This window comes from Lethenteron reissneri, chromosome 42, assembly GCF_015708825.2.
Source record: "Lethenteron reissneri isolate LAM-NWPU_2019-01 chromosome 42, ASM1570882v1, whole genome shotgun sequence".
Lineage (NCBI taxonomy): Eukaryota > Metazoa > Chordata > Hyperoartia > Petromyzontiformes > Petromyzontidae > Lethenteron > Lethenteron reissneri.
The window spans coordinates 8448106-8468190 of record NC_083820.1 but is presented as its reverse complement, the minus strand read 5'-3'; the positions used below and the strand labels follow the sequence as shown (position 1 = coordinate 8468190).

The following is a 20085-nucleotide window of genomic DNA, read 5'->3' as shown; positions in this document are numbered from 1 at the left end:
ACCCAGGTGGCATTGCTCAACTGACCGAGATGACTGACAGATGCAGCATCTGTGCTCTCAGCTGTGCCCAGCCCTGCTGTCCTTTGAACTTGAACCTGCTGAAACTCAGATAAGGTCAACCGAATCCCACACATGAATAACAGCAACAACATTGGCGGCGGTTGATGACACGTGTTTATTTTGTCATTGTCTCTCTGCCGAAGGTTACAAAACGCTTTTATTGTTGTGTTTGTTAGTGATAGTACTAACTACTAGTAATTACAGAAAACATCATGTGCCATTGACATACAAAGTCCCGCTTTGTATAGTACATGACTGCAATATACAATTTTAGTACTCAAATGTCAACAATAATCCATGCAGCATATTCTGCATTAGTGGCTACATATACGAGTCTCCATAGTATATGTGTATGTCAGTGATCGTCTCCGTATATCTCCGTCTTAATTTCTCTGCGTCTCCATGTCTTTTTTCTCCATGTCCATCTCAGTCACCGTCTACGCTTCTCTCTCCGTCCCGTCTCAGTAACGCCATCTCTGCGTCCTCTACGTGTCTGTCGGTATGTCTCCATGTGACTTTTCCTTCACCTACATCTCTCTCCGTGCGGTGTATCTGCATCCGTCGATCTGCGTGTCTGTGTCAATCAACATCGCGATCGGATCATATCCCAATTAACAATAACAATAACACGGTAATAAAGCTGCGCCCTGCTATATATAAACACCACGCCAAGATGCGTACAATTTCAACATACAAATACCCACTTGGATTACAGGATGTCCATTCAGTGCGCATACATAGAACTGAACAACAGAGCAACCATAGATCCACTCTCAGCTTTACACGCCGTGGGGAATCAGAGCTCTTAACGAGCACCCGATTAAGGCCAGCACGACACAACATTCCTCATCTGCACCGAACACTGGGGAGAAGAAACGAAATACACACCTCCATGTGTGCTCATTTCTGAAGTGTGCCTGTATTCTAAGTTACCGTTTGCCCCCTCCAGAGCCAGTGCCCCTGATACATGTTTTTCTCCCGTCTATATTTGAGTTTCAGCGTGTTCCCTCCGTTTGCCAGTATCTGTCTCTCTCTCTCTACAGTATATCACTTTATGTCTCTGTGTCTTTGTCTTCGTGTATGCGTCTGTGTCTGGTTTCCCTCCGTATCTCACTGTGTCCACAGGACACAGTGTCTCTCAGTTTGCTTCCATGTGTTCACCTTGTGTCCAATCAAACTTCTCAGGAAGGATGTTGCTTATATCGGAGCTGTGCTTATATAAGGCGTAATCTTATCCAGCTTCCAGCTACTTTTACATTTTACGCATTGCTCCGCGTGGACGTGATGTCACGTAAGCCTATAATCTATTGGGTGGCGCATGGCTCAGATTATTTTAGGACTTTTTTCCGCCCGTGTTTGCTAAGCCCAGGGAATGCGTTCTCGTTTATTTCGGTGCATTGTACTTTGGCCTTGTGTGCCCACGTTCCTTTGGTGACCCGGTGGCCGGGTTTAAATGCCGCGGCCGCTGAGATTGGGAGACCGCCTCCAAAATTTGTTTGCGTTTGTGTGGATGTGTTTTGCCGAGTCTCGATGCGTCTCTCCGTTTGCCTTGTCCGTCTCTTTCCCCGTCTCTGAATCGCCACGCGTGGACGTTTCTGTGTTTCTCTGCATGCCTCCTGTCTCTATGCTTGTCTCTGCAACACGTCTTTCTGTGTTTCTCTGTGTCCATAGATCGCCATGTCTCGTTGTGTTTCTTTCTCTGTGTTTGTCTCTGTCTGTACATCAAGACAAAGATATCCCGTACAGCAGGGCTCCCCGACCCCCAACAGGAGGTGAGCGGTGAGTCCGCGCGTGGCCCGCCCCATTATTTTATTTACTACTTCAGTCACAATTTTGGTAAGCCCACAAGCAAACCCTAGTAGCCAAAATGAGTAAAAAACAAACGTCGCTGGAGAGCTTCTTTGAAAAGGGGGAAAGACCCGATGATGAACACCCCCCCCCCCGGTCCGTGAAAAAATCGTCTTCCACGAAACCGTTCCCTGGTGCCAAAAAGGTTGGGGACTGCTGCCGAACAGCCTTTAACAGACTCATACTCTTATTTTTTTCGGTAAAGTCACGTAGGTAAAAAAATGAAATTAGAATTAATACAAATAAAATAATAATAATAAAATAATTTTAATTTAATTTTATTACCTGCGTGACTTTACCGAAAAAACTAAGAGTATGAATCCTTGCAGTCACGAAAGCTTCAAATCTTTAACAGACTGTTGGGGCAAATGCTGTTAGCGATCACCTTGTTAATGAGACACGGCACACGAGGGGGTGAGTGGCTCCCTTTGTCTCCCGAGTGGCGACGTTGACACATCGCACCAGGTACTCATTCCTGGCCGAGTCGACCTAGGGGAAGCCGAGGACTAGTTCACATAATCGTCACTGGTGTTGGCCATGAGCGGGAATTGAACTCGGATGGTCAGTTTCATCATGCAGTGCGCTAACCACCACATCACTGTATACCACACGCATGCAGACACACGGCACAGACTCAGCCTGTATCAGCTGCAGGAACTCAAGACGCATGTTTTGATTTTCACAGGAATGCAGGGCCCACCACAATTTGCCCCTCAGCAATATTGTTGACCTGACCTCTGGGCAGAGGAAGGCACGCCCAGGCGATGTCAACTTTGAACCTGACCTTTGTGAGCAAGGCTTGTTTACAAAAAACACCGAGCCGCATTATGGCTCCGCTGACGCATGTGTGTGCTTGTGTGTGTATGTTTTCGAGGAGCAACTGTGTTGATTGCCTGAGCAAAGGAACACAGGGTGCCTGTCATGGCTGCCACGCCAAGCCCACCCCCAATTTTGGCAAGTGTGGCAAAGCCATAAGCTGCCAATAAAAAAATTCCAGAATGTTATGGCGAGCGCGAGCAAGTTGAATTAACAGTTGTAGTCTGGGAGACTTTGCACTTTTTGATAGACTGTTGAGTGCCTTGGAACAACAGTAGTTTGTGAAATGTGCTATATAAGCGTAATCTATAGTAATGATTACAACCATTTGACACTTGCCCTTCCAAGTTTTTATTTAATTATTCTACTTTGGCCCACGAAACTTCTTTTTTAAAAAAACTTTGCCAATTGCACTTTACCCCCGTATTTGTTCTAGCCCACGTGTCTGCTTCCCACAAAGTGGTACTCATTTTTATCCACTCCTAAAGGATGAACGAATGAGTAGCTGAGTTGACTACCCAATAGAGATGTGAACTCGAGACCTTCCAGTTAAGGTCTACGCATATCCAGGGGTATTTGTCTCCACAAATTAATTCACCTGTTTCTAATTACAGGGTCGTGCCTGTTAGTGACAGCAGTGCAAAAGCATTTATTTTTTCCAAGGTATATTGTGTTTACGTCACACGGTGGAGTTATCTAATCAGAACTCTTGGACAGCAGTGACATAACATCACAACTTATTAGAGAATGGCATGTGGAAGGTGATAGCAAACAACTACTTCTGAAATCCATTCAATTGCCTCATCCACACTACGGCACACCAACGCATATTCCCTGCTGTAGAGGCATTCATCGCATGACAAAGCAAACATGTTTGTAATTTTGAGAATTTAAATACACCGAGTGAAGTGACATCCCAAATTTTATAACTTAATGTCGTCTTAGTGCAGTCAGTGACGACCGAACTGAAACCACCAACTTACTACACTCCAGACCTTGGTTTAACCACGGGTGGCCAAAACTCAGATTCGCACCTCACAGGTGAAGGGCTCAGAGACTTGAAACACAGTATCGGTCTCCTGTGACACCCGGCCATCTTGTGCTAAAACCTCCAGGCGCTGTTCACGCGGATCAGCTAGAGGCCAAACTACGTCGTGTCCTTGCCACGCGAATTCTTAATCTTCATGATGCCCAGCAGCATTACGCGGAGCGACGGCTTCGAGTTCTCCTCCACCTGTGTGAGGTCCTCTTTGACCGGCGAGCCGTTCGAGCTGTCCCCGACCTTCCCGGCCGAGTTCGACTCTGCCGCTCGTCCTTTGACGTTGGCGCTGCTCTTCCTCTTCTCCTCGCCGACCGTGGGAGCCACAGGGGGTTTGGCCGCGGCCTGGGACGTTATCACGCTCGCTGACCGGCGCCTCTCGTGGACGATCTTGCTGGGCGGCACCTCCAGCCGATCCGGCACCAGCCGCAGGGTGGAGCGGTCAAGCGAGCCCGAGCGCAAGGTACGGCGTGGCAGGAGTCCGTGCTGCTCTGTGCCCTGGGTACTGTGCGACGCACGACGTCCCATCATGAGTTGCATCGGGGGTCCGTCCATCATCTCGCTCTGCTGCTGCGATGACGCCGGTAGCTGCCACCGCCGCGTGTCCCTGAGCGTGCGAAGCGTCTGTGCCTTGACCGGCATCGTGACCACCACACGGCCGGGCGAGCCGAGCTGCCGCTCCGTGCCATCGCACGATACGGACAGGCTGCGCTTGCGGCGGTGGAGCTGCTGCTGCTGCTGCGGAACCCGCAACAGCTGCAGCTGCTGCTCGTAGCGGGAGCCGTGCGGCGGCTGCAGGTACACCAGGTCGTCGGTGAGTGACGACGTGGAGAGGGCGCGCCTCCTGCCTTGCAGCAGCAGCATCGGCGGCTGCTGGTGCAGGTGCAGCTGGTGCAGGGCCTCCTCGGCTTTGCTGCTGCTCATCATCATGATCGCCTTCTCCCGGCGCAGCCGCTCCTCCGAGCCGTTCACCACCCGAGGCACGTACCGAACTTCGGTAGAGCGAAGGTCGAAGCCCACGCGCAAGGCGGGTCGCTCCTTGGCGTCTCCGTCGCCCTCGGCCGCCTTGAGGGCAGATTTGAGAGGCCTCTGTGGGCCCTGAGGGCATAGCCACGCGTTCTTTCCCGTGGGATGCATGGGGGCCTGTACCTTTTGCATCGCGCCTCGAGTCTTTGATCGGTGAGGCGATTATAGAGTTGTGAGCGCAGAGAGGAGCTGTGGCAGGGGAAGGGTGAGAGCGTGGGTGCGTTGATGGGAGGGTAGGTGAGCAAGGGGGTGAGCGAGGGAGTGAGTGTGCAGGTAGTGGGTTCGGTGGGTGGGTGTTTGAGTTGGCCAGGTGGCTCTGGGGTAAGAGCACTGAGCTGGCAAAGCTGAAATCCTGAGCGAGTGAGGGAGTGAGTTCGTTTTGCTTGTATGTATGTTGAACTTCGTTTGCACTGTCTGTAGCCGAACGTGCTAATAGGAGGTGCGGGGGAAGGACAACAAACTAAACACAAAAAGCAGCTCTCAGTGGCTTCCTAATATCTTAATGAAAAGCAATCCACATGATCGCAGAAGCGCTTCTGAAAGCGCATGATGCAGTGACCGTCTTTGTCCGATGGCCAGGAAAAAGCCACTGCGAGGATGACCGGAGTTCACGTGATGCTTTATGCTCCTTGACGAGATCAGCAAGGTTTATTCAGGACTTGGAAATGGTCCCGGTCAATAGGCCCTGGTCAGACGCCTCCTCTCCTAAAATATAAACAAAGTCACACAAGATGAATAACACCAAGCATTTAACCAATCACAGTTAAGTTCACAGTTTTACTTTTAAAACACTCCCCATGCACACATTGTCAAAGGGCAGCATATGATGATGGTTTGATGTCTGCTTTCGCTTATTCTGCTGCTGCTGTTGATGATAATTATAATAACTGCTCAACCGGAGCTATTGATGCATTTGGATTGCCTTTGTGCTATTCGCCTTTTGTCATTCTCTGGTTTGACACTGGTGAAACAAGGAGGCTGTCTGTGGTGTAGAACAATCAGTTCCAAGGACAACGCATACACTATTATCAAAGCACGTTTGTTTGAATGTTCTACCATACGCATGTGTGTTTATTGCAGACTTGACGCTTATCAAAACGCGTATATTTGGTGTTTGAACGTCTTAACATCTGAATTAATGCCGGAAAGGAAAAAAAATCCTCTTCTTTTTTTCCGTCAATAATAACACAGCGACTGCTGCTGTTGTTGCTGATGCTGCTGATAATGATGACGACGACGACGACAACGATTTTTTTAAATTTCCCTTGTGTGACACCTCAGGCCCGTGCAGTGAAAGGGGGCGAATGTGCAATTGGATGCGAGGGCGCGCACAGATAAGCGGATACCTTTGATACCAATAACCTGCGCGCTCCGTGAAGCTACGACGCCTTCGCATGCCAATCGGGCCGGGGATGAGGGATCAAACAACCAACGAATGGTTTGAAAGCAGCCATTGTTCTATTACTGTGGTGGAAACCCAGGAGGGTTGTGTGCATCGTGTCAGCTAAGTTCATGTCTCCGCCACCACCGAAAACACCCCCACTTTGCATGGAAGCTGTCAAGAGAGGCATCACGTGATTGGCAGGAGATCAGCGTCGCATTTTTTGTTGTTGCTTAAAGGCGGGAAATATAATGGAACGAACATGCAACTCTGGCCACCATGCAATTGTCTTATTAATAACAGTACACCATACAGGGCCTTCTGCGCCAATTACACCTCTCTTAAAATTAGTTTATGTATGTGTAATGGGTTCAACGGAGTCACAGACGTAGACACATTTATTCAGTTCGAACACACTTCCCCTGAACAGAATAACAACCTAAGGTGGTGACCACCCAGCTAACTACACTAGTTACTACGTAACTGCTACTACGGACCCACGTGTTGGAGACTCGTTGAACGGAGATCGTAGACGAAGGGTTTCTTCCAGGATGAACAACAACCCTGGTCCTCTCGGGACCCGGCTTTTATTCTCTGCGGCGTGGCCGGCTCCGCCCTTGGCCACGCCCACCTTCCAGAATCCTCGGGAAGGATCTGGGTCCCAATCACGTGACCCCCCTGGCCCCCTTTTGGGGCACCTCTGTCAACTTAACCAGTCACGTGTCCTCCAGGGTCAACCAGAGTGCCATGGCCTCACACAACCTTATCGTTCGGTCGGCACCCACACACCCTGTCCTGTATGGTTGGCACTGCACTTAAAGCGTGGTGCCATCCAGCGCAATTATTATTCAGTGCACACCGTGCCCCTCTAGGGCCGGTACTACACCCACAGCATGGTGACATCCAGCGATGTCACTACATATGTACTGTATGTGCGGGCAAGGACAACAAACTCAACACAAAAAAGCAGTTCTAAAGAAATGAGTTTTCAATTTAAATTATTTAAAAGTGCGTAGCTCCTGGTGGCGTCCTAATATCGGATGGAAGAGCGTTCCAGACGGCCGCAGAAGTGCATCTGAAATCTCGCGATGCGGTGACCGTCTTTGTTCGATGGCTGAGTCAAAAGCCGCTGCTGCTGCGAAGCATGACGGAGTTCGTGTGATGATGGTTTATGCTCCTTGACGAGAACAGCAAACGGCATTGCGGTTTAATTTTCGATTTAAAGCTTTCGTGACTGCAGGGATTCATCTTCTTGGTTCTTTCCGTAAAGTCACGTAGAAGGGAAATAATAAAATAATAAAAATAAAACATAATAAAATAATTCTCACGACGTTTCGGCCACAACGCAAGCAGCCGTCCTCAGGTGAATAACAGGTCTGTCGGAAAGACAACGTCGTGAGAATTATTTTATTATGTTTTATTTTTATTATTTTATTATTTCCCTTCTACGTGACTTTATCGAATGAACCAAGAAGCATTGCGGTTTACATTCACTCTCACTAAACATTCAGCTAAACGCCATGTCTCACGTTAGGCTTAGGAACCAGTAGGTTAGCGGCGGTCTTCGTGCTATCATCACTGAAGATGTAAAATATCGTCAGGGATTCATTTTAGCTGTGTCTTGTCTGGGTCAGTGACCACAAAAAAAATATTCTAAATCCGGCACACCACATCCAGGATACCTCATGATGCGGCAGAGGTAATATTCAGTGAGACATTAATTCCTCAATCCAGTGTTATACGCATTTATAGAAATTTATCGAAATGTACTTTAATGCCAAATGTCTTCTGCAAATCGATTTTGATTAGATGTAATTTGGTGGGAACTTTTAGTAGGCCGCGGCAATAGCGATAATACAAATATTGATTTTAAGTTCGCGATCGGTTGCTGGAGGGGATTTGCGAACGTTCGCCTCATCCGAGGTCAAGTTACGATGCGGCCAGCACCAAAAGTGAAAGCCTAGCCCTACCTCTAACCACAAAAAACTAGCCAAATAGACTCTATCCATAAATATACTCAGCAAACCAGACACTAATCGTAACCATATCCCAAACCGCACTAGCCAAGCAAAGACTAGCTCAACTTGTAACCACAACAAACTAGCCAATTCTACTATATCCATAAATATACTCAGCAAACGAGACACTAACCGTAACCATATCCCAAACCGCACTAGCCAAGCAAAGTCTAGCCCAGCTTGTAACCACAACAAACTTGGCAATTCTACTCGATCCCTAAATATACTCAGCAAACCAGACACTAATCGTAACCATATCCCAAACCGCTCTCGCCAATCAAAGTCTAGCCCAGCTTGTAACCACAACAAACTTGCCAATTCTACTCGACCCCTAAATATACTCAGCAAACCAGACACTAACCGTAACCATATCCCAAACCGCACTAGCCAAACAAAGTCTAGCCCAGCTTGTAACCACAACAAACTAGCCAATTCTACTCGATCCCTAAATATACTCAGCAAACCAGACACTAATCGTAACCATATCCCAAACCGCTCTCGCCAAAGTCTAGCCCAGCTTGTAACCACAACAAACTAGCCAATTCTACTCTATCTCTAAATATACTCAGCAAACGAGACACTAATCATAACCATATCCCAAACCACACGAGGCAAGTAAAGTATAGCTCTACCCCTGATCCTGACCGCATCCCGCTAACTGTATATCTGAATATTCATCATCAGCCTTCATCTATCCACTGCTGGATGCATGCAGGCCTCCCTTGTGATGTCGCAATCCCTCGCTCTGTTGCACTGCAACAATCCAACCCCCAAGCACCGGGGCACGTGCTGATCTCATGTCTATGATGATAACAAAGGTATAACGAAGGTAACGAAGGTTAACGTCCCTTGATACGGTTAGCCCCACTGAGTCTCAACGCCTCGATTTTTTTAGGAGGGTTCTCTTCTGGGATACTTTGGCTAATACGATTATAATAAGATAATCAGATTTAAATCACTGGACGCACTCGAGCTAGAGAACTCCCGTTATGCGGATGTACTGTCTTCGTCGTGGTGGTAACCACACGCTCCGATCGTAAGTTCTTAACAGCCTTCTGGACTATGAAACAACTTCCGTAGAGTTTGCGTAAGACTTGCGCGTTGTAACTTAGAGCAAAAACGAGTGGAGTCGGGGCATGAGAGAGATTCGTTCTGAGCGAGACCATCTACTGGGAAATCTGTGGGCGGGGGGGGGGGGAACGCGCTTCATAGCTCATCGGATTCCTCCCGCAGTGTAAATAAACATTCCGACGCTGATTTACATCGGCAATCGAATATGTGAATTTGACGGGAAGCGAATTGGTGGCGTTAAAGATCCCCCCGCGTGTAGCCTTTAACAGACTGCCGCCGGGGCAAGTGTTGTTAGCGAGCGCCTATTACGATAATTAAAGGTCGGAACGGCGCACGAGTGGAAGGTTTTGGTAAAACTCCACGCCCGGACGCCTTTGTCTCCCCGGCGACGATGTTTTACACACACCGCCACATTATTTACGATTACACCGGGAGATACAGAGCTGGTTCTGGCTTCACCGAGCCACTGATGTCAGCCGTGGTTGGCAATTGAACTCAAGTTCTTGGTTCTTTCGGTAAAGTCGCGTAGAATGGAAATAATAAAATAATAAAAATAAAACCTAATATTATTATTTCCATTCTACGTGACTTTACCGAAAGAACCAAGAAGATGAATCCCTGCAGTCACGAAAGCTTTAAATCGAAAAATGAACTCAAGTTGGTGAGAGTTCGTCCCGAAGTGCACTAACCACTACGCCACCGCTCCCCACGTAAGGTGACACATTGTAGAGTACGGCGATATTAAAACGCTCATTAATGGAATGTGTCAAACGTTAGTGAGCGTTTTAATACTGAAAAAGTCTTGAGACTCTGTGAGGCTTTCTTGGTTAAATAAAGGACACGTTAAGTGGAGCGGTGGAGCGGTGGCGCGGTGATTAGCGCACTGCGCTGTGAACTCGGCAACCTCTAGTTCGATTCCAACTTGATTTAAAATTTCTGTTCGATTCCCGGTCACGGCTAACATCAGTGGTCACCTAACATCACAACCGGTACTGACCAGCGTGGTGAAGTATGGTTACTCTCCCCCCCCCCCCCGCGCACATCCATAATCGATACGGTGTGGGGGATGTCTTTACCCAGCAGTGAATGAATTAAGTTGCTGTAATTATCATCATGATTTGTCTGTATTACCATCAGGATAATAACGACTCTAATCACACACAATATGTAGCACACACACACGCACGCGCACACATAGCCTGTGAGTGCAGCACAGGGACCAGCAGCTAAAATAACAAAAAATATTATTTGTTTCCGAATTCGGTCAATCTTTCAAGAGCCGCAATGCACCGTGGTGGTGGTGGATACGAGATGATCCTTAATCGATAACGGTCACGAAGCAGCCCCTTTTAAAAAAGGACCCCGCGACACGCGTCTACGGAGGAGTCGCGTGTCGCCCGGGACCTCGTGTGGTCGCACGACTCTTCGACGGCTTCTCACCTGGCGACGCAGCGGAGAGGGCGCTCCGCGTTTGAGTTGCGTCTTGCGTCTGTCGCGGGCACATCCACCGGCAATCGACGGAGCAGCCGCTGGCTGAATCAGTCTTCGGAAATCATTGAGCCACAACAGGTCGTCCAGCAGCAGCGGCAGCAGCGACGGTGACGGCGGCAACTTTTATTGCCTCTTCAATTCCAAAGGGCCACCCACACGCGCCGCCGTTCACGCAGAGCGCAAAAACAACAACCGCGGCTTGCCTCTTCGGCCATGTGATTGTGACGACGTCCTTTCTAGCCAGCCGATAACAAATACAAATAATAATAATCACGAAGCGAAGATGTAGACACTCGTGTGAGAAGACGACGACGAAGACGACGACGACGATGTTGTTGATGTTATCGAGGCGTGCCGCGTTAGCTGCGCGCGCGCGTGTCGTGACGGTGTCGTGGCGAGGCTCGTGGATGATGAGGTTCAGCGCCGCGGAGCTTCCCACGGAGCGCGCTGAGCGGCGTCGTCCTCGTCACGAGGTGGCGCGTGACGAGGGTGGTGGTGGTGGGGGGGGTGGTGCCGTGGTGGTGGGGTGGTGGTAGTGGGTGGTGGTGGTAGGGGGTGGTGGTGGGGGGGGGGTGGTGGTGGTGGGTGGTAGTGGGTGGTGGTGGTGGTGGGGGGGGTGGTGGTGGGGGGGTGGTGGTGGTGGTGGGGGGGTGGTGGGGTGGTGGTAGGGGGGGGTGGTGGTGGTGGGGTGGTGGTGGGGGGTGGTGGTGGGGGGTGGTGGTGGTGGGGGGTGGTGGTGCTGGTGGGGGGGTGGTGGTGGTGGTGGGGGGTTGGTGGGGTTGGGTGGTGGTGGGGGGTGGTGGTGGTGGGGGGTGGTGGTGGTGGGGGGGGTGGTGGGGGGGTGGTGGTGGTAGGGGGGTGGGGGGGGTTGTCGTGGTGGGGGTGGTGGTGGGGGGGTGGTGGTGGTGGTGTGGTGGTGGTGGGGGGGCTTCTTTAGCTGCAGGCTACCGCCGCCACCTCCTTACCCCCCCCCCCCCTGCACCGCCCTCCGTTGGCCACCCTGCACGGTTCGTACAAAGGCAAAGGATCCCCCCTCGTCTCGTATAGCCTTAATGGACCATTTGGGGCAAGTGCTGTAAGCGAGTATCTGCATACCTGCCAACCCCCGATCAGAACAATTCAGATCTTATTGGTCACCCCGTGCTCCTTATAAATCTCGACGTTCATCCTACAAAGTCCCATCACAAGAGAGAAACACAGACAAATAGACAAAATATTTTTTGCGCGTATTGAAACGGCTGTATGCCGTACGGACCTGAAAACTCAATTTCCCTGTACAAGAATACGGCTAAACCGTATGGGTTGACAGCGATGAATATCTGTCCTATGAAGGTCGGCACGGGCACACACGGGCTCGTGTGTGCGCCCGTGCCCGGCCGCCTTTGTCTCCCTAATGATGATATTTTTCACACCACGCACCACACCAGGTACTCATTTTGAGGCTGAGTCGACCTGCGGCAGGAACTGGACCGGTTCAAATATTCGCCACTGGTATTGGTAGTGAACGGGAATCGGACTCGGGTCATCGGGTTCTTAGCGTAGTGCGCTGCCCACACACACACACAACGGAGACTTAAATAACACATAGAGAGGCATACACACCTACACAGACAAAGACATACACAAAGACACGTAGGCATACTGTACATTAGCCAGAGAAACATAGACAAAATAAAAATACAGAAATACATACATACATACACATAACAAAACATGTTACACACCACTGCTGTAGAGTACTCATTTAAGGCCGAGTCAACCTAAGGGAAGCCCGGGACAGGATCAGTTAAACCCTCACAATCAGTGCCGGATTATCCTAGTAGCAAAAGTAGCTACATATGTAGGAGCTACGGGCCCCGCACTTTCAAGGGCCCTGCGCTAAATGCTTTCAAGCTTTCAATTCCAGTTCAGTGATTCTGCACTTGCTCTATTACTATAGTACTATACCGCCTTCAACTTTTATGAACGCCTGGGTGTTTAAGGTTAGCAATTTGCCTATTATCTGGCTGTATAGCAAATGAAAGAATATAATTACTTTACTTATGCAAGTAAAAAAATGTATGTGTTTTAATATTTATGTGTTTTTATTTAGGGCCCATTATAACATATGCTGCAGGTCCCGCACTAGCTTAAACCGGCACTGGTCATCACTCACAACTGATGTTAGCCGTGGTCCGGAATGGAACTCAGATTTCCGGGTTTGTCGGCCGAGTGCGCTCACGACTGCTCCACCGCGCGCCAAACAAAGTCATACACGCACGCAGGAAGACAAAGACACCGAACACCAATCCAGCAACCTCCCTTGCACCCACCTCCTCCACTAACCCCGACACGTCACCGGGATCATATACCGTATGCACGCACGTGTGCAAATGGATTGATGGCTCTGCCTGCCTGCCTGCTCCCTTGCCATCATAGCTACGTGTTGTTTTTTTTATTAGGGCAATGCAAATAGATATCTCACGCGTACAGGCCACCATATAAAATGAATATCGCTGTTCAACACACTCATAAATCCCAACATTGCACCACAATTTCCCAAGGCGATACGCTGTGTGATGTACATCTTGCTCAATTGCTTGGCAATGGCCCGATGCTTTACTCTCAAGTTTTCCCTCGTTTATTGCAGCCGCGATGGAAAAGTCCACACGCGGTATTTCGCAGAGCACAGTGTTGCTCCAATGAAGGGCAAAATATTCAACTTTGAAAGAACATTTAAACCTCTTTAAGCCAACGTGCAACCTTGAATATTATATCTCACGCCACTGTTTTGTGGAACGACCTCCACCAGGGGGAGCCCCTCTCCAGAGTACTGCAGGGTGTGTTTTGGCCTATTCTTCCACGTCAGTGGTACCCACACTTTCCCCCACCACACACACGATCCGCCGATCGACTGGGTGGACGGGAAGCCATGGGCGATACTCGGTGGATTGTGGCCAGATATGTATCCAGGAGCGTATGAAGGATCCTGTATCAGTTGGATGTGTTTCCAACACTTTGGCCGTCAACTTTCTCAGCAAGAGTGGCAATTAGTTGTGTTGCTGTTTGAAGTCAACTTGTTTGCTGGAAATGGAGAACACTGCAACATACGGACACATCTAAAGCAATCCTATGCTTAACAGACCCCAGATTATCGGTGCTCTCGATACGATTGCACAGTGAAAGAATCACACAAGCACAATTAACAAAAACAGCACATTCGTCAATTGCGACGTGACCTTGAAAACAATATACAATAGCCGACGTTTCAAGCAATGGTACTTCTTCATAGAAGTAGTACCGTCGGCTTGGACATTCCTCGACGTTCGGTCATTTCGCTCTTGAACATATCGCTGCCATACGCAAGAATAGAATAGCACTTCTAGGGACTCCTTTACTTATGGACATTGGATAAACCTCGTCTGTGTGTCGAGTTGCCTGTTTGGACCGAGAGACATACGTTCAACCGTCGCGCAATAGATGGTGGTGGCATCTACATCTACAGAATGTGAAGAACCAGTGGCATCTACAGGAGATTATTCAACTTTCAAAGCCATTCTCCGTGTTTAGTGTACACGCCGTACAACATGTTTGTAATCGACAGGAGTAAAGTTGGACTTACGAACAAATCGACTTACGAACAGAGCTCTGGAACCTAACTCGTTCGTTAGCAGAGGAGTCCCTGTACATATTCGAGGCCACAGAGGTAGAGTGGATGATAAGAGTTGGAGACTGTGTGGTGAAGAAGGGCCGTTGCCCAAACATCGCCTATTTTGTATTTTTTTCTTTTAAGGCCACAGCGTTGATGATGAAGAATGTGTCGCGATGGTGTTTTTTTGTTGCAGGGAAAGTGATTTTCTATTGACATTGAAGTGACGTGAGACAAAGAGTTATATCAGGTGGGGATTAAAGCATTGGGACATCGACGATAATGATGATGATGATGGAGCAATTGCACACTGCACTTCAAGATACACCACGGAGAGAAACTAACACAGCTTCACCCGCTCCACCCATTGTCCTCTATGTCAAACCAAAAACTTGCCCATCTCCCCCATTGTAGACAATGCAAAAAAATATATACTTCAAGTTTAATCGACATCCAGAGACAGCGGAATGTAAATTGATAATGAATGAATACAATTTTCTATACAGTATCATCATCAGCCGTGATCGATCCACTGCTGGATGAATGCCTCCCTAAAGCCGCTCTCATCCCCCCAACATCCAGCGATGTAACGATCTCACCCAGCAACTTCACGCGGGGTGCCCTCGCCTCCCGATCGCCTCCCTGCATCTTCTCTCGAAATGCGTCCCATTCACTCGGCTGCCACTCCTTCACTACCCGTGGCCATCGACCGTCGTACCCGTCGAGCGAGACGGGTCTTGTAACCAAGCCAACGTCCTCTTCTTAGCAGCTTGAGTTTGAAATTATAATTTTTTTGAACAAGTAAAAGTGCGCAAAGGAAACGTGGTGAGCTGCACGCTTTGGGAGCAGCGTCGAGAAAAAGCAAGAGGGACACGAGGATTGGAGGACACACGAAGGCTAAAAACATCATTCAAACGCACGTTCGCATTCAGCAATAAGCGTACACCATCATCATGCATGACCACGCAACAATGGGAAAGAGCAGCGGCGTTCAGAATTTCAAACGATTCTCTCTCTACGACTGCACCACGGCGCTGTGCTCGCCTCGTACCCTCGTAATGGGGCCGTCCATAAATGACGTCACGCAATTTTGGACGATTTTTGACCCCCCCCCCCCATTCGTCACACGGCGTCACAAAAAGTCAGACCCCCCCTCAAATATGACGTCACAAAGCTCTGCCCCCCCCCCCAAAATAAAACATGCTTCAAATCACTTTAAACTAGTGTTATTTTAGTGCGTATTTAACGTGGCGCTGCACTCTGATGTTGTAGGAGAAAACATTTATTAAAAAGCCTATTTAATTAAGGAGAACGCGTTGTCTATATTTATTTAAAGTTGCGCATTTTGATGTGACGTCACATTTCTCACCTCCCCCCCCCGTGTCACACATCGTCACAAATGTCTGACCGCCCCCCCCCCCTAGGTGCGTGACGTCATTTATGGACTGGCCTCTAATGGGCCTGGAGGCGCCTCGCCCTCCCTCCCCTTTACGGGGAAGCCGACCAATTAGCCCGTGCCGCCTGCTAATATAATAATTAAGGAACACGTTCAAACCCGCGTGCACGACGCTGATCCGATCAGATGTGGATTGCGTCCAGGGCTTTTGAGTCACACGGGCAAACCCCCGCGAGTGCCGAGCTTAGAAGAAGATTTCACCCCAGATGACCACGACGCCTCGATTCTGTGGCACCGTACGGCGAACTTCTTTCGCGCCGTACGTAGCCAAGCGTGCTAATCGGAGGCGCCTGGGAGGGATTCTACCCCTCCTCGCCTCCGACCGAACCTTAAACGGCAACCCTGGCCACTGAGGTTGATCTCGTGCCTTAAGCGATTTATACTCTCAGGACCACTGCGTGTGTACGTTGAACCTCTTTTGCACCGTACGTAATCAACCGTGCTAATCGGAGGCGCTGGGTTGGGGAGGGGGGGAAGGACAAGAAGCTGAACACAAATTGAACACCACTGAGCCGACGCAGCTGAGATTTGGGGTTCAAATCAGGGCGGCCACCCGCGATGAAATTCGGATTGACAAGTGTAAATCCTAACCCTCCACTAATCATGACCTTGCTCTCACCCCAGCCCTCCTATACCCATAACGCACACGCTCATAATTATTGTAGCGTAACGGAAACCTTACACCGGAATATTCCTAATTGTGGATCGATGTCCAAGTCAATGATTACACTGGTAATAATGGACGTCAAATCAAATCGTCGCCTGTTTGTGTCGCTTATGTCGCAGCACGTAGCCTCCCTCTCGGCAAGCGAGGCCTTCGACACTTCACGTGGCCTCGCAGTGCACCTGGCCTGGCACAGGCGCCGTGGTGACGCCACGGTCGTGTAATGGCGAATAGTCGGGTATTGGTGATCTCCAAGGGGAGTTTTGGGTCGCACTACCGCACATATGCAGCTAACTAATACCGTCACGCCGACTGTGATGATTACCTAATGCTGACTGACGATTTCAGTACATACCGTTTGCGATGTGAAATCACCAACGCTGACTGTGATTGCTACAAAGGGTAACGGTGCAGCGCTGCAATCGCCTGCTTCACGCCCCTGCTGGCAGAAGAGCCACACGAGAGGGCATTTGGCCTACTCTTCCACGCCGGCCAGACGTCTCCGACGCGGGTGAGAATGCTCACAATATTACCCCACCTCCAATTAGCACGGTTGGCTACGTAGGGTGCGAAAGAAGTGCAAAATACATACATACATACCACGCGATCTGCCGATCAAATAACCGTGCGAGAACCCATTTATTACCGCTGGGTGGGGAAAAGGCAGTGATAGATTTAAGGAGCTTGCACCCTACATCGTTTCAACTGCCGCGCCGGGAACTCGGATTGAACCGGCGTCCTCTGGGTCGCAAGCTCAGCGTGCTTCCCATTGCAGCAGGGCAGCACTTGCTCCAAATGTCGATTCAAAACTGTTCATTTATCATGTTTGCGATGAGCAGTTTTCTCAGGGCACCGTGTTACATAGTGCGCTGTACAACCTCCTACTTAGAATCGTTTCCTCTTGCTGTCGTTCTTTTCTGACCTGAAGATGGTCCATTGCCCTTCCAATGTATTATAATATAAGGTTGTGTTCGTGATGTGGTGAGTTATCATCCTTTTAACACATTGTGAATAGTCTAACAATCTTCCTAGCTGGGTAGAGATACACATCTGTTAATTTCTGCTGTATGTATGTTGAAGGTCTTTCAAACCGTGCGTAGCCAACCGTGCTGTTCGGATGTGTGGGGGAAGGACAATAAACTGAACACACAAAAATAATCTCCATGACTGCTGTTGGGGAGGTAACTATATATATTCGTCATAATTTCTGGAGTCAGAGAAATATGACCTTGAATCGAACGACAGCAATTGAGAGTAAAAGTGTATTTTTTCAAGGTAGACCCAATCAACACAAACGGTCAACTTGGCATTTTCAAAACGTGACCACAAAACGTCCGACGTGTTTTCGGCTTCGTACCGCATGTCGTTCGGGCATGGTGTCCGACGTTTCGCTCCACGTGCTCCTTCAGGAACTCAACCGGAAACACACACCGGAGGGTTGTACAGTGCGACCGAGAAAGATATGCAGTGCCATGACCACAGAATGTTCACCGAAGGTTATTTGGGGGTCATTGAGTAAAATATATAAAAACGTATTTTTTGGAAAGATTAATAGGTCCTCTTAGTCAAATACAGGGTGACCCAAAAGTAAATGTTTTACTTTACAATGTAAGTGAAAGTAATTTTGTGAAAAGAGTCAAAAGTCGTTTCTTGCTTAACAAGCATATCAGAGCACTCATGCTGTCAGCCCAGTGGTGAAAATGCAATATTCCTGTGGTGGGGGTCTGTTTCTACACGGGACGATGGGTCCCGACTGGACGTCTTTGAAAAAAAGAGATTCACAGCTCACGGCCTCCTCATGCGGCTACTCAATTAATGGAATCTGTCGGGATGAAGGGCTCAGTCGACAACCTTCAAAACCCGAGCTGCACCCTCGGACCACAATGCCTGTGAACTTCACCATTCAGGGTTGCTGCGGAACATATGGAGCGATAAACAGGCACAACAATTACAACGGACACACACATCAAGACAAAGATCCCCTGCATATCCTTGGTTCTTTCGGTAAAGTCACGTAAAAGGAAAATAATAAAATAATAAAAATAAAATATAATAAAATAAAATAATTCTCTTATTATGTTTTATTTTTATTATTTTATAATTTTCCTTCTACGTGACTTTACCGAAAGAACCAAGAAGATAAATCCCTGCAGTCACGAAAGCTTTAAATTGAAAAATCCCCTGCATAGCCATAATAGACTTTTCGCGGCAAGTGCTGTTAGATGGGGTGGGAGGCCAGCACCACGCACGGCCGCCTTTGTCTCCCCAGTGGCGATGTTTACACACCGCATCAGCTATGCATTTGAGGCTGAGTCCACCTAGGGGAGGCCCAGGACCGGTTCAGATAATCGTCACTGGTGGTGGCAGCGAGCGGAAATCGAACCTGGATCGGGTTCATAGCGCACAGCGCTAACCAGTACACTACCGATTCCCAAATAGAAGACAAAGACACTCACACACCTATAGAGAGACACACACTCTCGTCACACACGCCACGTTGTCTTTTCAGACTGTTGGGGCACGTGCTGTTAGAAAGCCCCTATGAAGGTCAACACAGTGCACAAGAGGATGGTGTGGCCAGAGGCATGGCCGGCTGTCTTTGTCTCTCCAGTGATAATCAGACACTGCACCAAGTCGTTCATTTAAGACTGAGTCGACCTAGTGGAGACCAAGGATCCGTTGTCATATCACTCGCTACTGATGTTAGCCGTGGCTGGGAATCGAACCCAGGTGGCCGGATTTGTATCGCAGTGCGCTAACCACTTTGCCCACTGCTCCCCAGGCACACGCGTGTACACACACACACATAGATGGACACATTTCAATCGGATGTTTATGCTGTATACTTTTTGTGATGCCATTGATTGTACCAAGTCAAGAGAGTACTGCATCGTCAATCAAATGTGATTTTTATATGGCTCATGTGGCAATAATTCACACACTACTCTTTGTTTCTTTCGGTAAAGTCACGTAGGTATAAAAAAATAAATTAAATCACGACGTTTCGGGCGCAACACAAGCGTCCGTTATCATGTGGGACAACCACAGCAAGAAACAATTGCTGAAGTGAGCAAAAGGGCTGCTGCAACACCTCAAAGCACTGCAGAGAGAAAGACAAACAAATGTGCAAACATTAAAGCGTACAACTTTAAAAGAAAGTGAATATAAGATAAATCACTTGTTAAAAATACAAATTGTAAGTATAAAAAGTTTACAATTATCCGAGAAAGGCATCCTACCACTGACTTCTGACGGGACTGAACCTTGTTGAGGAGACACGGAGCACAACCTCTGACCCCAGCCTGCTGTGTTTGTTGAGCCTGGGTTTGGAATCCGGTGTTTGCAGAGCGGGTCACTTAATAACCCAACTGCCGAGAGGCCTGATTAACCTTGCGGTGGAAAGTCCACATTCCTATGGCGAGGGCAAGTAGACACACAGCAAATCCTGTGATCCCAGGCTGTGTTTGTTGAGCCTCGGTTTGGAATCCGGTGTTTGCAGAACGGGTCATTTGACAATCAAACCGTCCCCTAGAGGCCTGATGAACCTGTGGGGGAAAGTCCACATTCCTATGGCGAGGGCAAGTAGA

The 20085-nt window shown here is 48.8% G+C and overlaps 1 protein-coding gene across 2 annotated transcripts; it reads right to left on the bottom strand.

The window, feature by feature from the left end:
• Window positions 1–162: 162 nt before the first annotated feature.
• Window positions 163–11191, bottom strand: LOC133352892 (uncharacterized). 2 transcript variants are annotated; one of them, XM_061568884.1, is made up of 2 exons: window positions 10700–11191; window positions 163–5494 (listed from the first exon to the last, which is right to left on the bottom strand). In XM_061568884.1, the coding sequence occupies exon 2, from the start codon at window positions 4919–4921 to the stop codon at window positions 3872–3874; it is 1050 nt and encodes a 349-aa protein (XP_061424868.1). In that variant the 5' UTR covers window positions 4922–5494; window positions 10700–11191; the 3' UTR covers window positions 163–3871. The 2 variants fall into 2 exon arrangements, with proteins under 2 accessions (XP_061424868.1, XP_061424870.1); XM_061568886.1 differs by lacking the exon at window positions 10700–11191 and adding an exon at window positions 6136–6660.
• Window positions 11192–20085: the final 8894 nt, after the last annotated feature.